Below are 15,048 nucleotides of genomic sequence, written 5' to 3'. Positions count from 1 at the left end.
GGTTAAATGAAGTGTGAAAACAATTCCTTCCCCAGCTGCATTCTTATTTTATTTTTTTTTTAACCCTCACATTTAACTCACAATTTTATATTTTTATATTTATATTTTGTATCCTTAACACCCATATGTCAAGGTGACATCTCTAATTTACTTCTTTTACAAATTATTCAAATCCTGTTGCTTTAGAAGAAAGTTTACTCAAAAAAATATTTTAAAAGCTGCAGATAATCCTTTTATTATTACATATTTACTTAAAAAAAAATCAGCAAACAATTCATTGAAGAATCATTACTGCTCTGCGATAGTCATCTCTTGAAATATGAAATAAGTGATATTAAAACATGTGAAAAAGTAAAGGAAATTAACTCCCTTATTATTATTGCAACTAGATCGACATACAAGTAGTAATATAACACCCATAACATACAGTATAACCAATTAAACGATTCTACCCATGGCAAACTGTATTATGACAATCACCAGTTCTCAATGATGCCTCTTTATTTAAGTACCTTCAGAGTTAAATGATCAGTCTTTCTGAGGTTGTAAATAGTTAACAGCCACTGTACAAAACTTCTTTCTTTGTACAAATCTGTTTTTAAAGGTTTATACAGGAACAATGGACTTGAGTCAGTCAGAGTTGGACGAACACATTTTGTCGAGTAGCACCAGACATATCATTTAAGACGGAATATTTCATCCGAAACAATACAATGAAAAATACTTCACATACATTTTTCCCAATACTTAACTGAAGCTATGCCACGCTTCTACTGGGTGAAATATTCCAGTCCAACAAGCCATTTAATACACCCTTTAAAATACAACCTTTTAAAAAAATAATAATAAAAAAAATGTCACTCTAATTCACCCTCTATATAAAATGTACAAAAGATTTGCTTTACAAAGTTGTTGGGGGTCTGAACATGTGATACTCACAGTATCATAAAGTAGTATCATAGTAGCATGAAAAACACAATATATATTTGGAATATTTCAGAGCATATGACCCAGCCCACCCATATTTCATTATATTATTGAAGAGTTTCTAGCACTCTTCATAAGTGCATTTAGGTAAAACAAACAAAAAAATATTCCAGTGAACCGTTATTTAACAAAATTAAAAAAAAATGTACCTGTTGTGATTAATAGTTTTGGCACAAGCTGGTGAGCTGGCACTGCGACTGTGAAAAAGCAAAAACATATGATTGGACTTGGCTGGGATTTAATCTTCTGACAAGGCAAAGGAGAAGTGTGAGGTTTTGGTCACGGGGGATAGAATATTAAACAAAACAAGCAGAATAAATAAAGACGGTTAAAAAAATCCAGTCACTTCACACAAAAATCTGAATCCTGCCCAGATCTAAAAAGCAACAAACTAAAAAAAAGATAAAGACAAACAACCCAGCCAAGCCCTTAGCTTCTACATACTACCTTCCTGACAGGACAAGCTAAACAGAAAACTGTTAAAATGTTAAATTTAGAGAACTTAATGACTCAGTTAACACTTCCCGTCTTCCTCCCTCCTTAATGGTTAATGTTAGATGGTGCCGTTGGGTGCCGCCTCCTTTCAAAGGGGTCTGTAGCGTAGATGTGCATGGTGTTATTGTCTCCATTCTGAAGTCCTGTTACGTTGCTGAGGTTGATGCAGACTCTAGGCCGATGGCTAGCGGTGTCGGGGGTTGAATACTGACGCTACAGAGAGAAAAGAGAAAACTATTGATACTGGTTCAGCGTTATTGTTGGTATATAGATCCATAGGATTACAAAACGCATCATTATGATGACATACTGTAGCAGAACTGTCTTGAAGAAATGCAAAAACAAAATCATTATCCATCCACCTGACGTCCTTCATTGTTCAATCCATACCTGGCCTCCTACTATCCAGCATTCATTATTACACGGGATAAGATGTTACAATCCATTGTGCCAAGATCCCAGGCAAAACACATTTAGAAGCCCAGTCTAACTGAAAACCGACCAGCAGGCTAGCAGTCAACTACCCGCTAGAAGACACCAACTAACTAGTCTAGCCAATGGCAGGGTCGGTGGGCACCTCCCTTCCTTCACCGATGTTTTGTTCCAGTGTCCTGGAGTCAACCCACCACCCACCCTCTGCTGCCAAGCACAACCGTGTGACTTTCAACCACTGGGAGATTGGGTTAGCCCCTTTTTATTGCCAATTCAACAAAATGCACAATTGTGTCGGCCTGGTGCCTGAGCCACCTCTTTCCCTGGGAAAGGAAGCGGTGGAGGGCAGTGTTTAGCTCACTAAGTAGAACACCCGCCCCACGTGTTGAGGCTATAGTCCTGCAGGCTCGAGTCAAAAAAAAAGAAAGAAAAAAAGAAGCGGTGGGGTGAGGATCCAGACCCTGGTTCGGGTAGGGGATGAGGACTGGGGAGGGTGGGGGAATAAGGATACAGACCCTGATTTTGGTAGGGGGATGGGGATTGAGGATACAGGACTGAACCACAACCCACACAGCCAAATACAAAATCACACTACCAAATGGTCTTATGTTTCGCCCTGCACATGCAGATCAAACCAAAAACAGACACTCCACCCTCGCTGCTCAGCTTCTGCTGCCATCTCTCCATATTCTGTTCTCTTGCGCTCATTAGCCTCCTCAACTCTCTTTTCCCATGGGACAGTAAGCTCGATAAAATACACTACCTTCTCTGGTTCCGACCACAACTCCAGGTCCAGCCGGAGTTGGGTGCTAACTATCTGCATCTGGGATAATCAGAATATGTGTCTGGCAGATGGGAAATTAAGAAATACCATACTGTCGATGATTGTGTTTTAACCCAAACTATTGTATATACTAAAACAATTTAAAAAAAAATCACACACTAATAGAGTACATTTATCATCAAAACTATTTTATGTGCATGTGCTGCAATAACCTCAGGAATAAACATGGAGGACTGGCCATTTGAACAAAACAACTGCTTTATTCATTGTCAGTCAAATGGCAAACTGTTTTATACTTTTGTCCCGTATAGGCCCTAAAACTATTGTAAAAAGACGATAATCATAGTATATCTGGCCACACTGCTGGTAACACAAACAGCACAGAGAAAAAAATACTTCTGTACACAATTGGATAGGCTTACAACCTATCAGAGACATTTATCTGTAAACAAACTCATCTCCACGGTCTCTACATAAAGCCAATCCAAACAATTTGATTGGCATGGCAGATCTTCGCCGCTTCATCCTCTCATCCGTTAATGAAAGGATGAAGCAGTTATTATAAAAACTGTGAAGAAACGTATACTTCTAAGTTACAGGAAATGAACTCATCCTCGACCTTTTATGAGAGCACCTGCTAACATGTCACCACACACAGACCCTACTGAAAATTTCCACCAATGAGGTTGAGAACACCACAACATTTATATGAACATTTCTCTCATGTATTTTAAATGTGACCCCATTTGAAGGCAGCAATGTTTGTCCATTTCTGACACCACTTTTGACCCACTCTGTCTTTGTTGGCCAGAATGGACTTCTCTGAATTTCTCTCGCAATGCAACATGGGATCGTTCTGGAGCCACCGTTTTTTAAATGTATTTATTTTTTTATTTTTTTGCCTTGTTTATTTTAATCTGGAACAGCCAGAGGTCTGATAACCCACCATGTAACTACTCTTGCCTCCCTTGTCTCTTATCTGCATTTGGGTCCTGCTTTTTTAACACTTCACGGAGACAAGTGTGTTAAAGTATAGGTATAAAATCATCAGCCTTCCTCACACAAACCCACCTGGTACTGTGATAACTGGCGTCTATCAAAAGTCAGCTGGGCACTTTGTGCACCTCTGTCTTGAGGGATCCTCCTTTTCCCAAGAGGCGGCAGTGATGGCTGAATGGGATGAACAGATGATGTTTTCATCATATTTTCTCTCATCCTGGCCTGTTCACCATGACACATACTTCGAGGGGAAGATGAATCTGAAAGGAAACATCGAGCCATAGTTTGACTTGTTTAGATGATCAAAAACACATGCCACTCCTGTTTGCTCTGTGTTGTTTCAGCACCAACTGCCTTCTTACTTGTAACTCTTGCTTTGTCTCTTTGATTTGCGGTCCAATCACCAGCCATTTCCTGTAACAGAAGGAAGTGTGGGGGTAGTCTGATGGTTGTTTGTGACAGGTGCCCTGGTGCACATGATATGAAGGACTCCAGACTAAAAATGAGTAAGATTAAGATCCAACTGTTCAAAGTGGATTTCTTTTATTTTTGTTATGGGCTTTATGATTGTGTGCAATTGCAGTGCTATGACTTCAAAGCATTGAATTTTAGTTTATTTTAGATTTTAGCTTATATAAGCATGTGGAACAATGTTGAAATGTGATAGCTTCAACATAAAGTGTCCCTAGAAGAAGGAGTAAAGATCATTTTAAGTTTGGCTTTACTGTTACTGTTAGACAGTGCTATATGCAATCTAAGCTAAGATTAACTCCATATTTAGTATAAACACACGCGTGGAATTCATCTCTTTGGACTAATAAGAGCCACATGTGAAGCCATTCTGAAATCTGTATTCATTTATCAATTGATGCGCAAAACCAGCCAAACTGAGGCCAAAGGTAGGAGTCAGCACTGTAAATAGTTTAACAGCCATCTGATTTCACTGGACAAGCTTAGTTGAATATATAAACAGATAAACCACAGTGGGTAAAGGGTTTTCATTCAAACTTGCTCTATCCATAATTTTTACATTAAAACTTTTACATTATAGAACTGAAACTGATCCAGACACTCTTTCCTGTGTAAATCCCCCTTCTGCACAGTAAAAAAAAAAAACAAAAACGTGCGATGTAGAAATACTGTGCCATTGACCAATGTGTGCCAAAGGGGAAAAAGGAGTCCATTAGAAACAGATCACATATTGAGTCACTTAAAGTATTTCTCACTGTTATAAAGATGCTGATAATGGCATTGATAAGGTGCTCTCAGTTTATCTACTTGTGATTTAAAGTTGAGCTGAATCCTATCATTTGAGTGTTTAAGACAGGAACTTCACTCTTGGCTCACCTGGATCGGTGGGCCTCCTGTTGGCACATTATCACAACAATGATGATTCACTGCTCCAAGTCTGGCACTCGCTGCAAAATACAAGATGAAATGTCAAACTGGTGCTTTAAAACATATTTTTTGTATGTGTTGGTGTTGTAGCACATTTTTTATCTGGGAAATTAAATAGATTGGATGTGCTTAGTTTATGATGAAAGTTAGTTTAAGGATTTTTATGATATTGACACATATGTTAGCTTATTCTTAAGCTGAGGCTACAACTATCTTAGCTAGTTTACCTTATTGTAAATACTGAGGGAAAACTTACAGGGATTAACAAACGTGTGTCACTTAATTTGCTTTGAAGGTTGTGCTAGGTGGATTTTTGAAGTTTTATCAAAAGCAGGTTGTTTAAAATTAAACTAAATCAGTCGCTGAACTAATTTAGCTTCAAATTGAACATGAAAGTAGTATTAATGTCTTCCTTTAATGACAAAATATTATTTTAATCAAAATTATAAACTGTATCTTAAAAGAAACAATTTTACATTTAAGGAAATACCCGTATTTGCTTTTTCGCCAAGAGTTAGATCAGCAGATTTAACTACAGTTAGCAACCACTTAGCTTAGCATAAATCTTTATATAGATTAAATAGATTAAACATAAGATTCAGTTGTTATGTTAACTTTAAATGTGATGGATGAGATGTTGTGTTACATTTGCAAAGAGAAATTATCAACAACAGAACATGTGCAGTAGCTTCTGAATTCCTTTATCATAAAATAAAATATCTTAAAACAGACCTGAGGTCTGAGAAATATAAACCGTCTGAGCCTCCTGGGCTAATCTTTCTTCTTCTTCTTTTTGGTCCTGGAAATAGGAAGTGAAAGAACAAGTCAGGATGTGACGTAAATTAAGAATAAAACTAGAGATTTGCTGTGTCATGCCAAAAGTTTACATCCGAGCATGACTTACATCTGTGTATGTGAAGAGATTTTTTCCTTACCAGTGTCTCCAGCACTTTGTCAACAGCATTACGAATTGCATGTTTGTGCATCTTATACAATTCTTCCGTCACAGCAGTGCAGTCTGCAGACAAAAGCGGACATCAGTAACTGTGTTAGTATTTTTTATGTGAGTTTGCGACTTCTGTATCGCCATCCATACCTAAGATTTGTTGCACTATAGATATTTAGTCTATAGTGCTGGTATTTGGTAAAAACTTTGGACCATGTGGATTTTGGATGAAAACTTAATGGATGACAAATATTATTTCAGTTCATCAAATGTATTGGCCCAATTGACTGCTATCAGCACAACCCATACATGATGATTAGTAAAATAAGAGAGAATTTATTAATCCCAAAGGTGGTTTTCTTACCAAAGGAGGAGGGCCTTTGTGAGGGTTTTGTCTCCCAGCATCTTTCCATGAGCTCCACCAACCTTGTCAGACCTGCAATCCCTGCAGCCTGAGATCTGATCTCGTCCATAGGTGGACGGTCTCCTTGTGGGATGCGAAGTCTCACTATGCTGGACATTGCATCTGAAGTAAAAGGAAGAGGAAGAATTGAAGATGCTGCATTAACATCAGGGGGTCTTCCTGAATATTCTAAGTGCCTGCAAAGATACTCATTTTCATATTTTAACGGTGCATTAAAGTTATAGTAACAATGCACTAGATTGCTATGAGGAATATTAAACGTGAGAATTTTAACTCAACTTGCTGCTTTTTTGCTCCAAGGAGCAGCTTTGCTTCTTCCAACTTTCTTTTGGTTTACCAGGTCACAATTTCACTGTTTGGTACACTCTCAGGCTGTCAGTTTCATTCTTGTTACCTCCTCAGCACCAACAAGTATGCACTCTAGACAAATTTAGCAGCAAGGTAATGAACAAACCACTGTTTTTAGCAGCTAAGCAGAAGATGGCAGAGACCAAAACAAAGATTGAGGAAGTTGTGTTGTGATGACTTTCCATCAAGTTGCCATACATCGTATTTTGGGATAAGATAAAATCCTAAATGAATCAAATATCTGTGGGATGCAGTGGAAAGAGCCTGATCCATAGACAGTCACCACTTACAACATTCTAGTCATAATTTCAGTGTAAGAGACACTTGTTGTTAATGACGTTCTTTTGCAAAACTGTACAAATGCATTACCTATCAGAATACCTTGCATCATAATACAATACATACATACATACATACATAAAAGTGACTTACATGGATATGGTTGTCTTCCTGTGACAATGGACCAAAGCACTATACCATAGCTGAAAGAGCACCAGAGAACCAATTATTCCGTTAGATATTTGTATTGACTGCAGTATATGAATACAATCACAGACAACAATATATCAGTGTTACCACGTGTACAGCCCAGAGGAAGTTGTTTAGAGGCGGTTTGTTGTATGAAGAAGTCACATGATTACAGGGAAGTGTAATGCAAATAATATGGGTCTTAGTCTGAACCTGCGTAAATGCGCAAAGTATATGGTTGTCAAATATGTTGTATTTTTCAGGTATTAATTCACCCGTAAGACATATATATTACTGTGTTATGAGTTTGTATTGAGTTATATTGTCTTGAGTAAAGTGAAATTAGACGCTACTAATAATTGCATGACAAGTAAATGGTTCAATGTTCATCTACCTGTAGATATCAGAGGCCAGTGTAGGATGATATGATACGCTAAAGGCTTCTGGAGGCATATAGCTGAGAGTTCCCCCTTCATCGTTGCTTTCCTTGGAAATCCGTCTCACAGTGTGGTAAAACTTGGCAAGGCCAAAATCAGTTAGCTAGAAACAGGGTGGAAAGTTGAAGAAATTTAGCATAGCAATAATTTTGAGTAAACTCAGTGATCACAATTCTGTGTATAACATAGACAGCAACAATGCAAACAGCAAACTAAATCACAGTTTAAAGTTGCTGTGAGGATAAAATCTCAGATAAGCCTTTGTATTTGGACACTGTTGGGATGGGATTATTGATGGAAATGTAGAGATGCTGATGAGAGGTCTTCTCTTCTTAAGGTGTACTGTACAAACTATCCCTATATCCTGAAACCTATGTTTTATCACAAAATGTTGTTTGTAGGATACTAGCAGTGATTACTGGTAGGCTGAAATAGCCTGGTCAAATCTATACAATAAAGCTAAGTCAGTTGTCAAAGCAAAATGCTATGGTTAGCTAACATATTATTTGTAGAGCAAAATGTTTCACTGGTAATTTTCTGACCTATAGATACAATAGGATAAAACAGAAATCCATGTAAGACACCTCTGGACATTGATTGACCCTGAGAGACTGAAGGCACATGACATATTTTGCCCCTTCTACATCAGGACAGGTGGAAATGCAGTATATCTGATATTGACATTGTGTCTGTTTGTAATTTATATACAAATTTGTTGGTTTTAAGTTGTTTTGTTTTATACTGCAATTAAAATCTATGACAAGTGTCCCATTAATTCTGGATCCACTGTTCTGGTGTCTTTCAAGTCCAAGTATTCAGTAATTCCAGTAATTGAGGTCCTAAAAGGTCACGCGTACCAACAAATGGCACGTCTTCACAAGAAAATTACAATTCAACCAGCACCATTTCATATAAATTGATGAAAAGGAGCACCTCAATAAACATTTGATAATCACTATCTTATAAGTCTTATTCAGGCAAAGCTCACTTTAATATCAGTTCTTTTAATAAAAGAACGCCTTGTTGAAGGTCTCATATGCCATATGCTCACACTGTTAAGAAGTGGAGTTTGTCTAATCAATTTTGCGACAATGTTTTTACCTCTTTTTACCTCCTCCCTGCCTCACCTTCACATTTAGAGCGGAGTCCAATAAAACATTGTTGGGTTTCAGATCCAGGTGCAGTATGGCAGGGGACAGGTTGTGGAGGAAGTTTATGCCCAGAGCCACCTGATGAGTCAGCCTGAAAGTCAGGGGCCAGGGCGAGGGTCCTTGTAAGGTTTTCTGTTTGAGGAAGATAAGCAAAGCTATGAATTACGTTACTGTCTTGTCCTGCCTCACCTTTTCATTGCGTATGTGGGAACAAAACAAAAATAAAATGGTCTGTGTTACTCTACTAGCCTTGCCAGTGGAGTTCTTTAAGCTAAATGCTAAATATTAGTCAGTTTATGTGCTTTCAATCACTATGTTAACATGCATAATCATTGCAGGATTAGCATGACAGCAGTTACAGTAAAACTGATGCACATATTCCCTCAGGACTTGCCAGTGGAGTCATGTGAGCTAAATATTAATGCTAGCCCGCTGACTTATTCACAGTTACTATGCTGACATGTAAAATCTTAGTTTAGCATGCAACAAAGTTTACAGAAAAGTTTATAAAAATAATAACATCCATGACCCCATGTTTTTGCACGACTTTGTCACATTCATTATACTGTGTATCCTGAACCAGAATGAAATGGTCAGTTATAGTCTACAAGCCACACTGGCCTTTGAATCCTTTGACCTTAGTGCTATAAGATGCTCACAGATGCTCACATTTACATGATAAAAGAGTATACGGAAACCTATTAATCAGTCTCTAATGTGAAAAAGGTAAAAAAAACTGAAGTAATATCTTTTTTTTTCTGTTCTTTAAACATGACCACCACTGATGCCCAACATTAACCCCACATTTCACAATGGTGCCACATGTTTTGAAACTTAACGTAACTAAAACCACAATGTTCCATGACTTTACCCAAGTAGATAGTTCATCCTAAACCTTTGTATTTTCCTTAACTAGGGCTTAGCGTATCAATGTAAAAATCGATAGTATCAATACAAATGCTAGTATAGTTATCGAAATGTTTGTTACAATTTCTCATCTATACGTCCAGTAAATCCTCACAGGATTCATTCAAGCACATGCATGCACAAGCATATGTAGTAAAATGGGAATACTTTTATATTGTTTTATTGTTTTATATTGTAATTAGTTAATGGCAACAGGTTTATTTGACTCAAATATTTGTCCTGTGTTTTTATCATAATTATAATCACCTAACTAAAGGCAAAGTTACGAAGTTATTCAGTGTTAAATGGCATTTCACTTAAAAAAGTAACAGTATCAATATTGGCGATACTACCTCCATACATACATGGTATCAGGTCAATACCAAAATTCCCAGTATCACCCGCCGCTATCCTTAACCGAAATCAGCTGAGTTTTGTGCATAAACCTGACCAAGGCATTGCAATATGTGTATTTCGTTGACTTCATCCTCTTGGAAAGTATTAATGTTCAAATGTTCATGGCAATCCATCCAAAGGCTGATGATTGTTTTTCAGTCTAAAACAAGGTGGTGGACCAGATGTCTCTTACCTGTAAGGAGGCCAGTGACCCTCTCTCCATGAACTCCATGACTAGTCCAAGCTTTGGTGTAGATGTGCAGAAAGGCAGCTGACCCCTGAACACCCCGAACACATGAATAACATGCGGGTTGCTTCCTTGGCGCATCATGTCGACTTCATGCAACAAAGACGAACCGGTCCTGTTTGTGTTGGTATGTGTCATCAGTTGCGTACTCATGACTTATTTGGTAATAAAGTAAAGAGAAACTCACTTACACATCATCAACGTGTAGAAGTTTTATAGCCACATCACAACACCATTTATGATGCCTGGCTTTGTAGATTTGACCAAAACCACCAGAGTCAATCTTTTTCCAGCCCTCCAGAAAGGAGCCTTCAATTACAACTGGACAGGTCATCAGTGCCATTGTTCACTAAAAGGAGAAGGCAAAAATCATAAACCACAATCACATTATGAAAATATATTCTTCACAAACACTATCTGGACCAAAACTTTGGTTATAGTGATTTGGCTGTTTGGTCAGGGAGATAATTTAGAGGTCAACAGGCAGTCAGTGCCTATTACCACATATCTTTGGATCTAATTAAGGTTAAGCCCTTCAGGAAAAACCTACATCAATTCAGGATCGCAGTTCTGACTCACATTCAAGGCAACTTCTGACATAAATAAATAAAAACTCATGAATTGCCATTTTGGCTACCCAAGAAGTAGAATCAAGCTGGAAACAGTACGCCTTAGCTCAACAATATGACGAATGTACCTCTCAACAGTCGTTCTCCTTTTACCTCAGATGTGGCCTCTAAATGCTTCTTTGTGCCCACCAGTTAGTCTCTAAACATATAAAATGTCTTTTTCAACTTGTTAGGTTTTAAAAAGAACATATAGTTTAGTTGTGTGCAGTAGGAATTGTAAGACACATTTACATTTACTTTTCTGTTAAAGGTATTTAACTCCAGAGCCCAAATAGTCCATTGTGTCTTGTAGTGTTCTTTGTGTATTTGTTGCTGTGTATATATCCCTGCCACTTCTGAGTTGTATGTATTTTGAAACCAATCTATTGGTAAACACTGAAATTAGCTAAGCATATGAACAACATATTCATGATTGTTTCATGACTGTACTTGTTCCAGTACAGACTAGACTACAAAATGCAAACAATAAATGATCAGATAAAGAATCAAAGTTACACAATATTTTCAATAGATATTATACTTTATAATGCTGGATGTTTTCTCCTTTCCCTTTAAATTTACATACATACGTACATAACCACCAGCAGGGTTCAATTACTTTTACTGGCTGGTCCTGGATCATTATATTCAGAGAGCTTCTTCTCTAAGGTCCATTTTTAAACGTACCATGGTGTACTCTTTTCAAGTAATGGCATAGACTTTTTAAAGGCATTTGCACACCCACACACACCACAGGAAACCACATTCTTTGTTGTTCAGTGCCCGTAGCACGTAAAGGAAAATCTAGCGAGTTGACAAGGTAATAAACACCTGTGAAATGGAAAAATACAGCGGTCCTACCATGAAATAAATCTTTTTTCTTGGCTATACATGTAGTTATGTTCATAATCTGAACATCTTATGAGAAATAGCTGTACTTTTGTCGGTTTTTGGGTTAGTCAAACAACCGATCCCTTCAATGTAATATAAAATATATATAAAAAAGACTACATCAAAGGAAGAAACCACAAAGAAGGAGAAAGAAAAATTCTCTACCATAGATTCATTAATAGGGTGAGAAAATGGAAAAACTACTCACCCTTAGGGATCAGCTCTTCTCCCTCATCATTCAACCATAACGACAGAGTGTAAAAACCCTCCTACTCATTCAGTGACTTTCTACTAGTAGCGATGGCAAGAGGTGAAAGCAGAAGTGAAACCATGTAGCCCTGATCCATCCCATAATTCTTCCTTTTACTTCTGCTTCTGCGCTACTCAACAGACAGCCTGACTTTTTATATAACTTTAACCCTCATTGTCATATTGGATTTTTTTCTATCCCCTATGACTGTGCAGTTTGTGTAATGTCTATAATACATCCTCATCTACATTTACGGACACATCTCAAACTAAGATATGTTTTAAAAATTAGAACTACTGCCAACAGTTTTATGTCTTTCTCTGATTAACAGATTTTCAAGATTACTTGGCAGATAAGAAGCAGACCTTCTTATTTAGGGAAACAGATGTATAGTTTTATAACAAGTATTCCACTAATGTGGCATCAAAACAAGAATGCTGAATACACACGTTTAGTGTGTATTCAGCATTCTGGAGTTTGTCCAGCAGAGGGCACTTGAATCAACCTGTCAGGTGGAATTACAGTAAATGGAAGATTTATACAAAATTAATAACTAACACCAAGGATGGATTACAAAAGACTCCACTCGCGAAGTTCTGAACAACAACAAGAACATTAGGAACAGGAAGAAGTAATCATATTTACAAAGTGCATGTGTGAATTAGGTTTAAAACATTTCAGGATTCTAATAAGACAAATACATTTTCACAACTAAAACTAATACAGAGACTAAATATGGAATTTTATTTGAATCAACTTTGTAATTAACATACAGTGGATATAAAAAGTCCACACACACCTGTTTAAATGCCAGGTTTTCGTGATGTAAAAAGATGACAGGAAGACAAATAATTTCACAACTTTTTCCTCCTTTAATGTGACCTATAACCTGTACAACGCAATTGAAAAACAAACAGAAATCTTTCAGGGAGTTGAAGTAAAAATAAACAACTGAGATAATGTGGTTGCATAAGTGTGCACACCCTTTTACAACTGGGGATGTGGCTGTGTTTAGATTTAACCAATTCCATTCAAACTCATGTTAAATTGGAGTCAGCACACACCTGTCCCCAATTAAAGTGCTTCTAATCAACCCCAAATAAAGTTCAGCTGTTTTAGTAGGCTTTTACTGACATTTTTGTAACCACATCTTCCAGCACAAGTCATGGTTTGCAGAGAGTTTCCAAAGCATCAGAGGGATCTCATTATTCAAAGATATCAGTCAGGTGAAGGCTACAAAAGAATTTCCAAGGAATCAAATATACCATGGAACACAGTGAAGACCATCATTATCAAGTGGAGAAAATATGGCACAACAGTGACATTACCAAGAATAGAAGGAAGAACAGAACGTCTGTTCAAAATTGATGTTAAGACGAGTAGAAAACTGGTCAGGGAGGCTGCCAAGAGGCCGACAGCAACACTGAAGGAGCTGCAGGAATTTCTGGCAAGTACTGGCTGTGTTGTACATGTGACAACAATCTCCCGTCTTCTTCATATGTCTGGGCTATAGGGTAGGGTGGCAAGACGGAAGCCTCATCTTTGAAAGAAAAACATCCAAGCTGGCTTAATTTTGGAAAAAGACATCTGAAATCTCCCAAACGCATGTGGGAAAATGTGTTATGGTCTGATGAAACCAAGGTTGAACTTTTTGGACATAATTCCAAAAGGTATGTTTGGTGCAAAAACATCACTGCTCTTCACCAAAAAAACACCATGCCTACAGTGAACCATGGTGGTGGCAGCATCATGCTTTGGGGCTGCTTTTCTTCAGCTGGAACTGGGGCCTTAGTCAGGGTGGAGGGAATTATGAACAGTTCCAAATACTAGTCAGTGCTGGCACAAAACCTTCGGCCTTCTGTTAGAAAGATGAAGAGGAACTTCATCTTTCAACATGACAATGACCCAAAGCACACATCTAAATCAACAAAATATGGCTTCACTGGAATAAGATTGAGACTTTGGAATGGCCCAGCCAGAGTCCAGACGTGAATCCCATCGAACATCTGTGGGGTGATCTGAAGAGGGCTGTGCACAGGAGATGCCCTAGCAATCTATCAGATTTGGAGCTGTATTGCAAAGAGTGGGCAAATATTGCGGCATCAAGATGTGCCACGCTGATAGGCTCCTACCCAAAAAGACTGAGTGCTGTAATAAAAGCCAAAGATGCTGCAACAAAGTATTAAGGGTGTGCATATTTATGCAACGAGGTTATTTTAAGTTTTTTATTTTTTATTTGGTATTTTCCCCCTTTAAAGGTTTCAGTCTGTTTTTTTTTTTTTTTTTTTTTTTTTTTTTTTTTTTTTTGTTTTTTAATTGCATTGTACAGGTTATAGGTCACATTAAAGGTGGAAAAAGGTGTGAAATTATTTGTCTTGCTGTCATTTTTTGACATCGCAAAAACCTGGCATTTAAACGGGGTGTGTAGACTTTTTATATCAACTGTAGCTAAAGAAAGAAACTAAATTAGAGTGTCTTACATTTCTTAAGGTGTGTCATGAGTTTTCCACTAATCACATAAGAACCTGAGGAAAGGTTGCATTCCAGCATAAGAATCCAGTTGACTACAGCCTTCATTTAAGCACGTTATCATCATGTGGTGTTGTGTAAGACTGAAACCTATAGTGTAATCCCTGGACAGACTGGTTTTTATTCATGGTCACATGTGATGTGTGTGGTGAAATGAGATAACCACTGCTACTTAAGATCAGAAGTTAAAAGACAACTTTGACCTGTGTGCGCACCATTTTCAGGTCAACACTGATGGCCCAAAACTGTGGTTCCTGAAATGACCACTTGACGTTGGCTCCAAAAGTGAACCAATCCATGTACATTAGATTACTACATCCTGCACCACCTCCTCGCTGCTCTTCTTCATTTA

The 15,048-nt window shown here is 37.7% G+C and overlaps 1 protein-coding gene across 2 annotated transcripts; it reads right to left on the bottom strand.

The window, feature by feature from the left end:
• Positions 1-460: 460 nt before the first annotated feature.
• ripk3 (receptor-interacting serine-threonine kinase 3) lies at positions 461-12,226 on the bottom strand. 2 transcript variants are annotated; one of them, XM_047595270.1, is made up of 13 exons: positions 12,126-12,226; positions 10,610-10,767; positions 10,365-10,533; positions 8,846-9,001; positions 7,676-7,821; positions 7,246-7,295; positions 6,406-6,567; positions 6,031-6,113; positions 5,828-5,894; positions 5,045-5,115; positions 4,060-4,111; positions 3,770-3,957; positions 461-1,695 (listed from the first exon to the last, which is right to left on the bottom strand). In XM_047595270.1, exons 2-13 carry the CDS (start codon positions 10,759-10,761, stop codon positions 1,528-1,530), a joined length of 1,464 nt encoding a protein of 487 aa, XP_047451226.1. In that variant the 5' UTR covers positions 10,762-10,767; positions 12,126-12,226; the 3' UTR covers positions 461-1,527. The 2 variants fall into 2 exon arrangements, with proteins under 2 accessions (XP_047451226.1, XP_047451233.1); XM_047595277.1 differs by lacking the exon at positions 12,126-12,226 and having other exon boundaries at positions 10,365-10,507; positions 10,610-10,750.
• Positions 12,227-15,048: the final 2,822 nt, after the last annotated feature.

This window comes from Mugil cephalus, chromosome 1, assembly GCF_022458985.1.
Source record: "Mugil cephalus isolate CIBA_MC_2020 chromosome 1, CIBA_Mcephalus_1.1, whole genome shotgun sequence".
Lineage (NCBI taxonomy): Eukaryota > Metazoa > Chordata > Actinopteri > Mugiliformes > Mugilidae > Mugil > Mugil cephalus.
The sequence above is the reverse complement of the archived record's forward strand: the minus strand, read 5'-3'. Positions and strand labels throughout refer to the sequence as shown.

Coding starts and splice junctions, on each gene's coding strand:
- ripk3 (XM_047595270.1), bottom strand. CDS start 10,761: ATGGCACTGATGACCTGTCCAGTTGTAATTGAAGGCTCCTTTCTGGAG. Junction 6,568..7,245: donor AGGAAGACAACCATATCCAT/GTAAGTCACTTT, acceptor CTTTTACTTCAG/ATGCAATGTCCAGCATAGTG. Junction 5,895..6,030: donor ACAAAGTGCTGGAGACACTG/GTAAGGAAAAAA, acceptor TCCTATTTCCAG/GACCAAAAAGAAGAAGAAGA.